Below are 17690 nucleotides of genomic sequence, written 5' to 3' on the forward strand. Positions count from 1 at the left end.
GTCTGTAGGCTGTTATTTCTTTTAACACTTCTAACTCTCAATAAAAGATTCTCTGTCTTAGCAGAAGTTTCAAAACACTTTTCTGGCTTTTGTTACCTCTTAAAAATAAGGCATAAAATATTCATTATATGAAGCCATTTCCATTTGACATAATTTAGGCAATTTTTTTTTCTTTCTGCTGATTTCTTAGCTTAAGATATTGTTCTTTTTTGTCTTACATGATTTGGAAAAGTTTGTGTCTAACAGTACCAACTGATGTAATAGAAAGAAACACAGCTGACCACGACACTTGCAAAAAAGCCAAATATTTATTTATTTTCGTTTACAAAGATAATTAGAAAGAAAAGAATCCACTCGAGTGAAGTCCTTGCCTGCTTTTTTTAATGTAGTTTTACTTCTCCTATGTTTTCTTCAGTGTTCCTATTATATCCTTTTATCTAGCTTTTTATAAATTTCTCATATAAAGGCCTGTGTTTTTATCTTCATGTTGTCTCAGAAGTCATCTCATTTAAATTCCTCTGAAAGACATTTCATTCATATTATCTTCATAATTGCTTTGTATAAACATATAAATGTAATCAAATATGGCATAGCATTGGTGGTTTAGTGTGAATAATAATTCACTTCAATTTATCATAATTCTCTGATATAATTTGGGTCTGAACAAAGGCAAGTTCCAGGATGGTGGTCTGTCCATTTGAAAGCATCTTGTTTCTAAAATGGTGAATTTATGTTTGTAATAGGTGAATTTAATATCACCCAGTTTAGCCAACTAAAAGCTGGACTTTTAATTTGAGTTAGTTGTTGGGATCATTCCTGTGGTCACTGGTAAGAGACAGCCTCTCTGTAGCAGGTGATTCATTCCATCCTGAGAAAAGTGTTTCAGATAGGTGGGAGGATATGCTTCGTTTTCATTGACTGTAGATGGAGCCTGCATGATGGCCTGATAATAGATCATTTGGAAAGCTGAAGGTGTTCACATCAGTGGTAAAGAGAACTCCATTGACAGTTAGTAAATTTTCACTGTGGATCATATTTAAAAAGACTTTTATTTCTGGAGAAGAAAATGTGTTAAGCAGAAGATTGGCAGCCACAGTCACAGTAGCGTTTAACTCATGAAAAAGAAATGAAGACTTAATTCTTTTTTTCCTTTATTTTCAGTTTCAATATGGAACCCAGTTATGATTTTCTACATATTTATGAAGGGGAAGATTCCAACAGTCCTCTAATTGGCAGTTTTCAAGGCTCACAGGCTCCTGAAAGAATAGAGAGCAGTGGTAACAGTCTGTTTCTGGCTTTTCGCAGTGATGCTTCTGTTGGAATGTCAGGATTTGCCATTGACTATAAAGGTACTGTTCTTACCATAATCTACAGAAACATAAAGGGAAATAAATGTTATTTAGTATTTATTGAGGCTCAAATCTGTTTAATTCTAGATGCGCTTATACTGAACTGCCAAATACCTTTTTGCATTGATGTAGGTTTTAAAAACTATTTTCTGTAAATGTGTGGAGGAACACAGAAATCCTCTTTCATGAAATCTCTTTCACATTACTTATGCACATTTTCATCTTCCAGAAAAAAAAGTAGGGATAGAATATGCACATCAAAAGTAGCATTTGGAAAACAGTTGTAGAATAATGTGATTGTCTTAACCAATTAGAATACGTGACTGCTTATGCTTCCTTGCTGGTCCATACCAGTATATTTTCCTTTACACTTTGTTGTTGTTGACCAGCACATTTCTTAATAACTACTGCAGGAAATATTTGCATTTTTTGGGGTGTAGCTATTACTAGCCAGAGACGGGTTATGCTGACTGTTTATTAAAGACACACACACACTTTAAAGCTGGTTTCTTTTCTGGTCGCAGATGCTGTCTCTGACTTGATTGTCATCTCTGCTGAGATTTATCAAGCTATTTTTCATCAGCAGAGGTGCTGCCTCAGCTTCTTGACAATGGAAGTAAACCACATTAATGACAAAAATGAAGGAACAAAAATATCTAAAGAATATAGAAATAACATATAAATGAGAGGGATGTTAAAAAGGACTATTAAATCATTTTTATATTTAGTCTTCATCTTCCATCCAGCATCATGCGTTATTCTCCATGTTGGAAAGGCTTTTCTTCCCAAAGTAATTGTGATGTTGCGATAGATGAAATCTCAGTCTGTTCCTATCTAAACTTGAAACAAAATATAAATAAAATAGGAAAACAATTTGTTCCAGAAAGCCTTGTTGGCCTGCAAGGAAAGAAAATGACAAGTTGAGCAGAAGGAGATAAAGAGATAAAGTTGCCTGTTGGAAATATGCATACACATTTTTGCTCTGTGGGTATTTTCTGTTCTCAGCATAGTCTAATATATGTGCCTCTGTGCAAACAGCAGTTAAATGAAATAATAAGAGAATAGAAATATAGCATCTAAGAGCAGAATAGTATATTTTAAAAAGTTATATTCAATGGGCAGTATGTTTGTGCCTAGTAATTCAGTATGTTTATTAAGTACATTATTTAATATTTTATATAAAAATTATTATTTTAGATTTCTGATTATGGACATCCAGTTTTGCTTTCTTATGATATTCCTTAAGTGTTTCATTAAAATACAAGCTTTATTAACATTTAATAAGGGAAGGAGGCATGCTGTAAACTTTGACTGTGAATTTGACTCTGGAAGTTTTAATAAAAAATATTTGCCTCCTGTAATGAACTTCATTTATGTTAGGTGCATCCTTCCCTCCTAAAGAGTTCACGTGTTTAGCAAAATATTGCTTATAGAAGTAATATTGCACAATATTTTCATAAGTTTTAAAGGGACTGAGTTGTGTTTAATCCTTTTGTAGGAAAGCGTGTTGCTTATTTGTCAACATACCAAGTTGTCAATATACTAATATTTTGGTTTCATTTATTTAGTTATAAATAATGTTCTATGCCTAAAACCTTCCCATTTGAAGATCATCTCAATCATATTCTTGAAACAAATTAATTTCTAATATGAATTATTTCTCCCATCCCTTTTCTTTGTATTTTAACTTGCCAAAGATGATGAATGAAATCCTAGTCTTGTTAAAATCAAAGTCTATACTCATATCGACTTAAAGATTTTGTGCCTATTAGCTCATGCCAGTAAAGAACAGTTGTGCCTATTTTGTTAGCCTTCAACCTCCAGTTATTATTAGATCTTCTTAAATATGAAGCATAAAGGAACAATAAATTTTTAATTTTTCAATTGTTCCACAGTATGGCAGCTTTCTAATCAGAAGTTACTGAGTTCTGAGCATGATACTGGGTTAAAAAACATAATCATGTAAGTGGTGAATTCTAGAAATGGTAGTTTTTCTTTTATGCTACTTAACTTCATTGGAGTCATTCAGCTTTTGGACAGTTCTGCTAGAAAAAGGTAGGAAGAAAATGCTGTTGGTTAGATCCTCTCAGTATAATTTTCTTGGCCAGATATCCAGTCTAATGCAAACGTTTATGATCTTTTGTAATAAGCATACTGAAACAGGAAAAATATTTTAATAAGCTGATGAAAAATGTAAACTGGAAAAAAAACACTGATAATTGTTCACTTTATTTTTTTTAAACTGGAAATGTATATAGATTTACTTTAATTAATTTTAACAGAAAAGCCACGGGAAGCTTGTTTTGATCCTGGAAACATCATGAATGGGACAAGAATTGGAACAGACTTTAAGCTTGGTTCAACTATTACTTACCAGTGTGATTCTGGATATAAGATTATTGATCCTTCAACTATAACGTGTGTAATTGGTGCAGATGGGAAGCCAGCATGGAACAGAGCATTGCCATCTTGTAATGGTATGTACTGTTTTCTTACCACTTCTCTTGTCCCCACAAGTGAATTCAGATTTTCTTTGTCCCTGAGGCTATAAATACTATTTCTATGCTTATAGCTTGTATTAAAAAAAATCTGAAGTTAAAAAATAAAAATCAGGATGATATGAGTTTTGGATTATAGCTTGGTCATTAATGTATTGGTTTAACTATTTAAAAATAAATTTAAATTCTGAAATCAACACATATTGTTATGTTCATAATAATGATTACAGTGTAATATGTAAGTATCCATGGTTTCCCCTTTACATCAATTTTAGTGGAAGGCTTTGTGATCTGTATAAGAATCCATATAAAATAGACTAAATACTAATTGTGAAGTATTACTGGCCTATCCATTTTTTTCTATTTATTCTCTTTGTATGTCTGTTGCCAATTTATTGTTTCTTAGACTGCAAGTAGCGGCAGTCCTTTCAACAAAATGGAGCTTCAATGTATGACTGATTGATAATAATAGGGATTTATCTGTGCTCCCACATAATCTCAAGATGTATTATTTTCAGGTATTGCCTTCCTGGTAATAGTAATTTAGAACTGCATTTTAAAAGGATGCAACAACTTAGACTATGCATATACTATTTGAATTGTGCTCAGAATAAGAACTGGGGACTGAAAATAGCTTAAGTTGTTGGACTGTTTCCAGGCATGATTTTGGTACACTTGTAGAACAATTATATTTCGTGTTATTTAAGAAGTCCTTATAAAACACTGAATAGTGTAGAAAAAGAAAAAAGACCTGTGGTTCACTATGCAAACTGATATGCTTATCTTATTTTTTTGGCTGTTTGTGTCTTTGACACAAAATTCAAATTTAAATTTAAAAATCAACATTTATTTTCTTATTTTTTTTAAGCAGAACGAACATCTTATTTCTTAAGACATAATTTGCTATTACAATAATATCTATTATTATAACACTTTATAAAATATTAAATAAAAAATAGCAGAAATGTTCTTTTGAATCCTCTATTTTTTACACCTAGAAATGAAGGTCTAGAACAGACAGAGCTCCTAAAAAAATACCTGTATTTTAACAAAATAGACATCAGTATCTCATACTGAGTTCACTTTGAGGATCATCCAATAGATAATTAAAGATCTAAAATTTTATGGGAGATTATTTTTTAACATAAATCGTTTAGTACTTTATTGAGAGTAACTCTTATATGCAACTTTCTTTTGTTTTGCTAAAATTGTTCTATATTTGTACAACACAAATGCTGAAACAAGGGATAGAGTATAAATGTTAGCCATAGCTCTGAGACGTCCTTTTAATTTTCTGCCTCAATAACTATAATTCTTATTCCAAGGTGACAATTAATGCAATATTGAGATGCTTGTGATATCTATTCAAAATAACACTGGGTGTCTAAAGAAGCAGAAATTAGTAACGGAAAGATTGGCTATTTTGACACTATTAAATCTGAGTAAATCTATGCTGGAATATATATTTGCAGAAGTACTTGAGGTCTATTTATCTAGTATGGCTTAGTGTGTGTTCCAATTTAAAAAACATACTAATGACTTAAGGTATAGAGGTTTTTAAAGTATCATTTACATGGCTACTACACTTGTATCTCTAGTACGGAGTAACCATGCTAGATAAATAAATATTTATCTATTTATACTCCTTTGTGGAGTCTTCAATAACTCTTTAATAAAATAGACTTGATTTATGAGAAGAACAAAACTCTTAAATTGTGGATTATAATGGAACCGCAGATTACTGAGGACTGCATGAGCTCTTTGGATCACCATAGGTCTTATTTTACCATAGTGCTGTAATGATGGCTGTGCCAAAGATCCAAAGGAAGTAGAGTGAAGAATCCTTTTTTGTCACAGAGCATGATTTTAAATAAAATTGAGACCCTGATAACTTAAATTAAAAGAACAATGATGCAAGTAGAAAGTATAAACAAATTATTTTATGTTTAAATATAGATTTGAAATACAGATCCATTATATAAAACATATATATGAACATAATTTTAAGGGTAGGAATAGTATAGGAGGCCAGAACCAAAATACACCCAGGATCACTATTGTTGTCACATACAGCCCTCTTGAAATGTACAACTTAACCCAGTCAAAACTGAAAATATAAAGCAAAAATGCTCATTGCACAATTTTAGTAAAATGTTCTGAGTTTATATTTCTTTATTTTCCTGATTGTTAATTTTCCTTTTTGAAATTCTTTACAATAATGGATGAAAAAACATGACAAAGTTTGAAGCATGAAGAATGGAAAAGAACTAAAATGAGTGCTGAGATCCAAGAATCTCTGAAAATGACACACTTGGTTCTTTAAGTCAATTACCCAATTAAGTGAATTAATTCAACTTTATTTCTTTGTGGTGTGTTTTTTATTGTTTTTTTTTAGGTAGCATTTTACAGTCAGACACGATGAAAATAAATTTCATATTCATCTAGGTAACAGTTGGCAACTGGCAGGTATAGGTATATTCTGAAACACTAATGGAAAGTTTCAGGCATAATGTTTTCATTATTAGTTTCACAGTCCTTAATGAAGTTATTAAAATACATCCTCTGAAAATGTAGGTTTTGCTCACTAAAACAAACATTACTTATAGTCAAAACTGAGAGCTCTGTTTAGGGTATGTTTGACTGCCACGGCACTATGCTGATAAATTTTACAGCCTTAACCCACAAGAGACATTTCCTTGCATCTTTTTTAGCCTAAGCATTCACAGGCTTTCCTTACAGAGTGGATATACTACAAAGATGTAATCATAACAATTATCAAAGATATTATCAGAAACATATTTTAAAACAGTAAAATACATTTTAGAAAGGAACATTTTTATAACTCCATAACTTTTGATTTTGTTTTAAATTAAGCGTAAGTGATACACTTTCATTCCAGTGAAATATTCATGACTTGAGAACTTCATCCTGTAATTACAAGATAGACTTTGTAGCTTAGTTTCTGGTATCCTCAAAGCAAGAAGAGAAAAAAATATAAAGATTTTAAATTCATGGCATGAACTGATTCCTTGTGATATTTGAGTTTCACTTCAACCACATAATCCTATTCAGCCTACTGATAGATTAAACTTCTCATCTTCTATCATTACATTGGATTTTTGAATAATTCATGTAAGCAGCTAAGAGAAGACACAGATTTGTAGTATTAATTGCTGCCTGTATAAAGGAGTTAAACTTGTAGAGATATTTCAAGTGTGATTTTAAAGCCTAGTTGCCGTCAGGGAGCAGAAAGAGCAGGTCTGCTCCACAAGGGCAGATAAGTCAGGAGCCGAGGATGACCAAAGTGCACGCTGTGCTGTCACTCGCTGGGTGCAGTGCTGTCACTCGCTGGGTGCCGTCCCGCAGCACATCAGCTGGGTCAGCAGAGCTGGGAGCTGGCAACAGGGTCCTTTGATAGCCCCAGACCAATGAGCTTGTCCACCTGGACCCGTGGTCCTTCTCCTCAGAGCTGCTTTCCAGGCAGTTATTAAAATGTAATTGGCTATATGTAAGATTCCCAGAGAGGAATAACATTGTTTTCCTCTGTTCCTTATAGTTGAATGTAATTGTTCAGATTATGCAATGATCTTTTCCTTGCTTAAAAACAAAAGCAATGTGACCATTCTATTTTTAATAATTTATCTATTTATTTTAAAAATAATTTCATTATTGGCTTCTTGGATAAAATACCAGTATATGACAATCTTTTATTCCTGTAAAATCTATAGTTTTTAGTCATGTTTGATGAAATCATTTGACTCACCCCCAAAAAAGAGCACTGGATTGCATGTAATTAATGTAATTATTATAAGACTTATATTTTCGTTAAGTTTTTGGTTGGAAGCCAAGCCTATCCATTAGATTGAGAGTGACAGCAATACTTTGTTTTCAATGTATAGAGATGTATTTTCTCAATAGCCAACAAAAGGAAATATTTTAACTTAAAAATAGTCAATCCTTATGTCTGCTATTTCTCCAAAAGCACATATCCCTTTCATCCACTCCCTGCTTTGGCTTTTCCCGAGAAATCCTTGACACCCAGATTTCCTATGACATAGTGCTTTCACTTATAATTGGTAAATTGAGCAGTCCCTCAGCATGCCACATTTATTGCCCACATGTGGAAGGAATATGCCATGCATGCTTGTTCATTTTTTTCTCATTAAATGATCAGAACTGCTACTTGCATAATGCCTGACTGGTCTTGAAGTTTGGGGCTCCGCCGTCCTTAAATATCCCTTCTAACTTCTGTAGCTGAAAGAGTTTCTCTTTCTCCTTCTGCTCTGCTACATATACATATGAATCCAAATTTTTTTTTACATGTATAATCTATATACTCTTTTGATAATCATCTAGGCAGTTATGAAAAGCATGGCAATTCAAGCATACATTCATAACGCAGAATCCATGGCATGCTGTGCAGGGTACTGTTAGCTTGTCTATGTATTCTTCTGAGACCCAAGACAACTATGTTGTGCTGCTTAATTATGCAGTACCATTTATTTTTATTTCTGAGCTTTTCTTTTTACATAGATACATAGAGAGCTAGATATAGACATATATTCAAAATGGAAAAAAATCCTCTCACCTAAATTATGTTTACAATTTCTTTCAACTGAATAATTTATACTTTTAGTCCTATATGAATACTTGTAGTCAAGTAAAACTCATGTGTTCTAATTTTAAAGACATTTTGATAAAAGTTATATCCTGAGAAAGAACCATTAGATATGTCACTATAAGAAAACCAAACAAAAGCAAAACCACTAAACTGTGACTTTGTAATCTTTAGATCTTCATTTTCAGACGGAACTAATACAGACAACTGTAATTAATGTAACATTTCTTTCTGTTTCTTTCCAGCACCGTGTGGAGGGCAGTATACTGGATCTGAGGGAGTGGTTTTATCACCAGGTTATCCTCATAATTACACTGCTGGACAGACTTGCCATTATTCAATAACTGTACCTAAAGAATTTGGTAAGAATTTATTCTATTGATTTCTCAGTCATTAATATTGTTCTACTCTTCAAATGTCCTTCCTACATAATAGTGACCTTAGATTTTCAAGATATTGCAAATTTCTTATCAAAAATAAATGTATTCTTGACACAGAAATTGATTCTAGGGTTTTGACCTTCTCCCTAGAGTAGTCAATAGGCTTTAGCTGAGCCATCTGTGTCTGCTATCCAAGCATGTCCTGAATACTTTCATTGATTATATCATTCATCATCAGAGGTTCATCATTCATTCAAGCTTCCTGCAAAGTAAAATCAGTTGTCAAAAAACAAGCATCAAGTGTTCTCTTATATTTTATCTTCTTGTTTTTCATGTTTTAACAGGGCAAGATGAGTAGGATCACATTTAAGAAATACAGCGGAGGGAAAGAAAGCAATTTTACATAAAAGTGCCAGAAATTATTCTGAAAAATCACAAAACTGGTTCTTTCAATGCGTTAAAATACTTGGATAAAATCTTTAAAACTTGTGCAATTCTATGCAGAGCATGCTTTTCTGCAAAGCAGGTTTCCTTAATTCAAGTCCAGACTGAGCAATAAGATCCATTTTACTATTTACTTCACAAAAGAATGAATGCCCAGCAACTTAGTGTGTTTGGTACTTCCTCTATGCAGGGGAACCTGTAAGAACCCCAACACCAAGGAATTTGGAAAGCTGCTGACAGAAGCAGTTTACAGATTTACAGGTTGAGAGCGTAGGAAAGGTGTATTACACCTGCTAATAATACTACTACTGTAGCTCTACAACTGAACTCTTGATTACTAACCTTTATTATTATTATCATCCCTGAGAAAAGCTCAATGATTTTGTTCACAATTTTTGTTCACAGCTTTGTAGTAAGAAAATTATTAATTTCATTTTCATCATGTTTTACAGTTTGTTCTTTCAAAAAATGTTCTTTCAGAAGCATTTCTTCAGAAAAAAAAAAGAGAAGAAATCATAGAATCATAAAATCATAGAATGGTTTAGATTGTAAGGGACCTTAAAGATCATTGAGTGCCAACCTCCCTGCCATGGGCAGGGACACCTCCCACTAAACCAGGTTGCTCAAAGTCCTATCCAACCTGGCCTTCAACACATCCATGGATGGGGCCTCGGCAACTTCTCTGGGCAATTTGTTCCAGTGCCTCACCACCCTCAGAGTGAAAAAAAATAAATCCCAATATCTAATCTAAATCTACCCTCTTCCAGTTTGAAGCTATTACCCCTCATCCTATCACTACATGCCGTTGTAAAAAGTCCCTCTCCAGCTTTCTTGTAGGCCCCATTCCGATACTGGAAAGTTGCTGTAAGGTCTCCCTGGAGTCTTCTTTTCTCCGGGCTGAGCAACCCCAACTCTCTCAGCCTATCTTCATAGTAGAGGTGCTCCAGCCCTCTGATAATCTTTGTGGCCCTCCTCTGGACTCGCTCCAACAGGTCCACATCCTTCTTGTGTTGGGCACTTCAGAGCTGGATGCAATATTCCAGGTGTGGGCTTATCAGAGAGGAATAGAGGGACAGAATTACCTCCCTCAACCTGCTGGCCGAACTTCTTTCAATGCAGCCCAGGATACAGCTGACCTTCTGGGCTGCAGACTCACAGTACTGCCTCATGTTGAACTTCTCGTCAATCAGCACCCTCAAGTCCTTCTCCTCAGGGCTACTCTCAATCCATTCTCTGCCCAGCCTGTATTTGTGCATGGGATTGCCCCGGCCCACGTGCAGGACCTTGCACCTGGCCTTATTGAACTTCATGAGGTTTGCACAGGCACACTTCTCGAACCTGTCCAAGTTGCTCTGGATGGCATCCCTTCCATCCAGTGTGTCAACTGCTCCACACACCTTGGTGGTGTCAGCAAACTTGCTGAAGGTGCACTCCACCCCAACATCCACGTCACCAACAAAGATGTTAAACAGTACCGGTCCCAGTACCAACCCCTGAGGAACACCACTTGTCACTGCTCACCAGTTGGACATGGCAAATACCTGACAAAATTATTTCTCTATACTGGGTCTCATGATGGTCCTGACTTTAAGAGGGCCTGACAGAAAAGTTACTTGAATGCACTGGCCATAGACACAACTTCAGACCAATACTTCTTCATTTGTGATAGAAATTTTCTTTTAAAAAGATACATTTTTAGCAGTTTTAATAGGTTTAGGGATTGATGGACATTACAATAATTTTTCTTCCAGTTGATAATAGTTTGCACAAAAGATGCCCTTACAGGAATGAAGACTAACTGCATGCTGGACTGCACTAGCAATAATGTTGCCTACAAGTTGAGAGTAGGTGTTGTTTCCCTCTTCATAGCCTTCATGAAAGGCTGGAAACTGTGTCTATAGTTTGTGCCTCCAAATCAGAAAGCGCAGATTGCTAAAACAGAACAAGTCCAACAGAGCCAGCAAGATGATTAGGAGGCTGAAGCACAGTACAAGGAAAAGTTGACGTTAGTTCAGCCTGGAGAAGACAAGTGAAGGAGGATCCTTCCTTCCAGAAATATGCAGTGAAAGAACAAGTGGCAGTAATCACAAATTATAGCACAATAAATTCCAACTGGACATAAGGAAAACATTCTTCACTGTGACAGCAATTAAGTACAGGTAGCTCTAAGAAGAATTTTTGACGATTTTCAAAATTTTATCAGAAAAAGACCTGAGCAACATAACTGAACTCCAAAGTTAGCCCTGCATTTAAAAATCAGGAGGCTGGACTATGCAATTTGTTTTAGAAAAAGAAGTTAAAAAAAAAAAAAGTACTTTACAAGAAGTTGGAAAATACAATCTGTACAGAAATTGTGCTGCACTGAACACCTGTGGTTTGTATTCAGAATCTGGAATAGGTATAATTTTAAAGCAGATTCCTCCCTTGTCAATAAAATATGGGTGGCTGGAGTGACAAAGTAAGTTTTTACTGACTTGATTTTACTGGTTTATTACTTCATGTTTTTATTGTGATCTGATATTTGAATTCAGTGAACCATTTGATATTTACTAGTGAGACGTGTTGTATAATTAAATGGTTTATTTGTTAATACACTTTACTTACAGCTGAAGTACAAATTAAGTGTAGCAATGTGTCAAAACCAGTAACACATTGATATTTTTAATATTTGATTGGTTTTTATATTCTTTCTGATAAAATAAATACTAATACAAAGTTACAAAATAGTCAAATGAGTAAATTCAAAAAATCTTCCTCAGATTAAATCTGGATGAGCAACTAATCATGTCTGACAATAGATGTTCCCTGAGAGTTGCTAAGGTTGGTAATGAAATTTTGGTAAAATCTTTCCTTTTTAGATATTCAATTTTCTTATTCTCATAGGTACCTGTGCAGTAGGGAACAAGACTTGTTTGACTGGAGAGCACGCTTATGGAGAAAGAGTGATTTAATTATATATATATTTTTTTAATTAACAATAAGAAAATAATGAAAAGCACATCAAATTCTTATTGCTTATGTTTAATTCCGCTGTTTTATAACGGTAGACAGTAAATTAACTTGTAAAGGATTCATGCAGGAATCCACTGGTAACTAAGACAAGCAAAAATATCCCATTATATTTGGTTTTAAAAACTAGGTTTTACCTTTGCTCTTTTTATTTTTTTCTCTCTCTCTCTTTTTTTTTTTTTTTAAATGCAGTTGTGTTTGGACAATTTGCCTATTTTCAGACAGCTTTGAATGATGTGGCAGAATTATTTGATGGAGAAAACTCTCAAGCTAGACTTCTTAGTTCACTGTCTGGATCCCACTCAGGTAAGTAATGAAGAAAAGAAGTACACCTTTCTTACACAGCTTAGCATGGAAAAAATAAATCAGGAGAATGTTATGAATTTCATTTGGAAATCTAATAATAAAGTCACTGAAACAAGATACCAAGGGAAATGTAAAACCCTTCTAAATCTTTGAATAAAGACATTCTTCTGGAACATACAGTTTAGGCAAGAACTGATCACTGGGATGAGTGAAGAAATAATCAAATTAAATTCTTAGATCTTTATGTAAGAAGGCAGATTGGATGAAATAATTATCTTCTCTGCCCCTGTACTCTGTGAATTACACATCTGCATTTTCTGAATGTCTAATTTAAACCAAAATATTTGCGTTTCTATTCACAAAATGCAATTATCTGTATGCAAACATGCACTTAGACTAAAAGCAGGCCAGCTGTTGCATTCAGGTAACTATAGCAAAATGTTGACCCTGTGAAATCATAATTAAACTTAAATGGATTTCAGCATGGCCAGAATATCCAATGTAGGCATATATAATGACTGTGTTCATGTCAAGTGGAAAAAATACAAATATATTTCTGCAGCTATGAGTGTGTTTTGCCATACAGTCTTAGTATTTAGGAAAGTTTATATGTGAGTTTAAGGTTTTTGCAGTCCAGGGCTTTTCATGGCTTCTTGGTTTCACTTTGAATAATTGGAGAAATGCTTGATGTTAAAAAAATGTAAAATATCTATTTGACTTATAAAAAACATTGTATTATTTGAAAAATTCAACTCATCATTTTCCTCTGGTGAATCCTAGCTATTTGTGTCAAAATAAGAGTTCACAAATTAATTTGAAAATGTGTTTAATTACTGGCAAGAGTTCAGCAACAAAAAAAAATATTTGCTTTTAAATGTTTACACTTGGGACAACTCATCTAAGCACCCAATTTTACTGCAGCAAACGTATAAAAAATTTAGAACTAGTGTTTATTTTCATTGCAGACATTAGAAAATAATTGGAGGGATTTTAAACTTGTGATTTTTATTTATTACTTGTGACATATCTGATTTACATTGGTTTAGGATAGGATTCTGTTGTGTGAAATCGCTAGTTACAATAATATAAAACTAATCTAAGTGAAAGAATTATAAAACCTATTTATACAGTTATCCAAGATATTTTAAATTAGTGTTTCATCATTAATTTCAGTAAAATTTCCTAAAATGTAAGTTGATACAATAAAAATACAATATACATTAAAACCAGTTGTCATATGGAGTGGCATCCTTGCAGTGTAAAAGTACTGTAATTTTGTCTGTAGTGATTCATTACTGTCGATAAATATCTCAGGAAAGTATATTAAACATATTTATTAGTCCTCGAGTCAATATATAAATTTTGAAATGCTATTAGAAAGTTAATATCGTAATATAGTTCATGTGTGACCATATATTTTATTGAAGCAATTACATAAAACGAGTCATGCATCTGTTCTTTCTCATTTCGGTTTTAGTTTTGAAATGGTAAACATCACGTGAAGATCCCCTGTGGCATTTTTCAACTACTTTTAATTGTTTAATGTGTTTTTCAAAGCAAGGTAAAGCTGTCAGTCACAGAAAAAAGTTAACCAAAAATTTTGGCCTCAAATGACAGTAGGGTTCCCCAGACAAGTAGTCTATTGGAGCTCAAGTTCCAACAGCTGCAGTAAATGTCAGAAAGTTTATGTTGTTGAATCATGAAGTCTTTTTATTCTGACAAGTTTCAAACATCCAATGGCAAATTTAATTTTATACGCTATTATTTATGTTTTCTTTAACTGTAGAGGAAAACGTAAAACTATGTATTTTAATAGTGTATTTGATTACATACTGAAGAGTTGTTACTGTTGTTTCTGTTTTGCGTACTTCATTTATTTTCTGTTTTTATTTGTAGGAGAGACATTGCCTTTGGCTACGTCTAATCAAATTCTTCTGCGATTCAGTGCTAAGAGCGGGGCATCAGCCAGAGGGTTTCACTTCGTTTACCAAGGTAAACATGTCTGCTTTTGGTGGAAGACACTGGTGCCAGTCACACATAGTGTATTATTTTCAATTCTTATTAGGTCTTAAAGTATTTCTTTAAATACGGGTGTAGTTTTAACCTTTTTCCAGCAATCAGGGACTTCTGATGGTAGACTGGCTTCATAATGGCAGTTGTCTCTGGTGAATTCTATCTGGCCCCATGAAATTGCCTCTCTCTGTAGTCTGTTGCTCCCTTACTGCTGAGTGTTCATGTCATCATCAGACTGTAGAAGTAGATGGTGAGGACTGTGAAGGCAAGGCAAAAAAAATCATTTAATACTTAAATATTTTCTGCATCATTTGTCATTAGGTTGTCTATACTCCACACACCCCCAATGCATCCACATACCTCCATATATTTTGAATTTCTCTTTCAATTAGCACACCTGTAGAATTTTTCCCTAATGTCCTTTGCTAGTTTGCACTCCAGCTGGACTTGGACTTTCCTGATTTTTGTTTCTAAGTAGCTGATCAATGCTGTCATACTCCTGATTTAGTACCTATCCTAGCCTTCACTTCTGATATGTTCTCTCTTTGCATTTAAATTGTTTTAAAAGCTCCTGTTGTAGCCCTGCAGGCTTTTTGCCCCAATTCCCAGTCTTCCCTCACAATGGGATCATTTTTTCCAAGGCTCTCAAATCTCAAAAAAAATTCACCAGCATCCTTCCCCTTCATGCGTGTTCCATAGGAGAGTGTATGTACCAGCTTCATGAATATGCCAATGTCTGCTCACTTTCATTCCAATCTTCTGCCAGTTCCTCAACTTCATCATCTTGCAGTCCTTGCAGCCCAAGCTGGCATCTGTATCCACATGCACAAACGGTTTGCCAGGTTGTAGCTACTTAATTTAGTTGTCTGATAGAAATATCTATTAAATCTAGCCCAGTGTTTTGCTTGACTAAAATGAGTAGGGAAAAGACCACAGAATTTGTTTTCTAGACACAGACACTATTGTATCCAGTTTTGAGCGAAAGGGGATATAAATCTTTATTTTGTATTGGGTTGGAGGTAATTTGCTAGACTGCTATGGACCACAGAAGGCACATATTTGATCTCTGTTAAAAGCCAGATTTCCCCGAGATGAAAATGCAAACATGCCACTGGGTAGCATTTGAAATGGGCGCTGGAAATCCGCCTAGAATTGCTAGCTGCATTTTGGAATTCAATAAATACGTAAAAATAAAATCAGTAGATTTGTTATACAATATCAACATTCCAACAAGTTCTGATTTGTGTTCAGACATTATAATGACACAGAAAATAGGTCTTGTGGTTCTGGTGAAGGAATATCCAGTTACCTGAAAGAGATATTAAAACAAAAATAAAAGATTTTATACTTTTATGCTTAATTGTTTACTTAACATTTATTTTACACTTAATTTTTGACCCATCCAATTACAGTTACAATTTGAAATAGTGATCATTTTCTAACAAAAACAATAGAAAAATTTATTTTTGAATTTATTGTATACTGACAGTTACTTACTTAATAAATGAGTACAGCATAAGAGCTCTTATGAGAAGCTTTATTACATTTGTCTGAAGTCTTTATTCATAGAAGTACTGTTCATTTCAGATTTCTCAAGACATAAAGAAAAAGAAAAGAAAAATAAAGAAAATATTTTCAAGTACTTATGAAAATCTCAGTTCTGGATATATATATAAGCAGGACAATATTAAAAAATATAGCTGTGCTTCAATATGTTTTAACAACCTACAGTTTCAGAGCTAGTTTGACTGAAGTTAGCTTGGATTCTGCATTGCACAGTATTGCTCAGTGTAATACTATAAAGAGAAGATAAAAGTGCCAAAGTCACTTTCAAGCTTGCAGAATAAATATCTGTGCCTCAGCTCAAGGTTTCAGGGAGTTTACTTAGTTGTATTAGTATTGCTCAGTACTGCCAGGTGATATTTCAAGAGTTTTTGCTCAGGCTGCTAAGAAATTCTGTCTTCTTGGAGAGCTCGGATGGAAAATCGGTATGGCTGAGACCATGAGGCAGTTTCAGTATTGAAGGGTGGGTGGCAGCTGTAAGACTTGCAGGTCTCTTCATGACACAACTGAATTTGAGGAGGTACTGTGTGCATGTCTGCACACTGCAATTGGAGTGCAAGAATGAGACAGCGTACCCACGTCTGTCAGCATGCTGATGAGCAACTTAGTACACCAAGTTGGTCCATGTGTCTGCAGGCTGGTGACACCTGGAGCAGTGCTTACAGATCCGTTGCCTGTACAGGCAACAAATTCAGTCACAAAGGGGCTTCTGGGCAGTTCTCTAGATGTATTGCATACATGCCCAATAACCTCAATGAGACAGTCATTGAACACTATGGTTTATTACATACTAGCTTTTCAGCTTTACCAAATTGAAGTATAAAAATAGTTTGGGTTAGTTTCAAAATTGTAGTATCAGGATTAATTTTTAATTTTTTTTTTTTTTTTTTTTTTTGCATTGGAGCACAGTCGTGGTTTAACACGAATATTTCCATAATTCTAAGGAACTTGTTGTGACTGTTCAAACTGCTTCTGGATGGTGTTTTTAAGCCTTTTTACTTCTGTGTTTATAGAAAGATGACTGCACACGCTACTTTGGATATAGCTCAAGATATCAGTACATGCCCTTTTTACAGATCCAAAGCATCACTTGCATTTAAATTTATCATGCACAATTAATTGGAAAAGAGGGGGAATATAAACTTCTGGAATTAGAAAACAGCTTTCAGCATTTGAGTTCTCATTAGCCATTTGCATATGAATGACAACTTTCTCTCTAATTCTATTTGGTTTTCATATGCCTAAAATGTTTAGTTATTTTTTGCTGCTTTTAAAGAACTAGTGATACAAAGCCTCAGTTCTATTAGCTGTACGTGTATGCGCACACTCACTCCCCTATATTGCTGTTGAACAGTAAGTCTCCAGGTGAGCACAATGTTATGCCTCATTTCAGTCATTTATTTGTACTACCCTTATTTTTTAGGAATTGTAAGAAATAGATTTTAACATATGAGAAGTGTTCTCTGCAGCAGCAGAAAACAAATCACTTCCTTTGTCTCGGGAGAATCAT

The 17690-nt window shown here is 34.2% G+C and overlaps 1 protein-coding gene across 1 annotated transcript in view; it reads left to right on the plus strand.

The window, feature by feature from the left end:
• CSMD1 (CUB and Sushi multiple domains 1) overlaps nt 1-17690 on the plus strand; it is a gene marked incomplete at both ends in the record, with an annotated part of 1228645 nt that overhangs the window by 1025392 nt on the left and 185563 nt on the right. Inside the window, 5 exons of the mRNA XM_082481062.1 lie at nt 1162-1349; nt 3632-3826; nt 8711-8827; nt 12491-12604; nt 14501-14596. Of these exons, the coding sequence (XP_082337188.1) occupies nt 1162-1349; nt 3632-3826; nt 8711-8827; nt 12491-12604; nt 14501-14596 (710 nt within the window). The remainder of the gene's footprint in view (nt 1-1161; nt 1350-3631; nt 3827-8710; nt 8828-12490; nt 12605-14500; nt 14597-17690) is intronic.

Source organism: Vanellus vanellus, assembly GCF_965231255.1.
Source record: "Vanellus vanellus genome assembly, chromosome: 3".
NCBI classification, from domain to species: Eukaryota; Metazoa; Chordata; class Aves; order Charadriiformes; family Charadriidae; genus Vanellus; species Vanellus vanellus.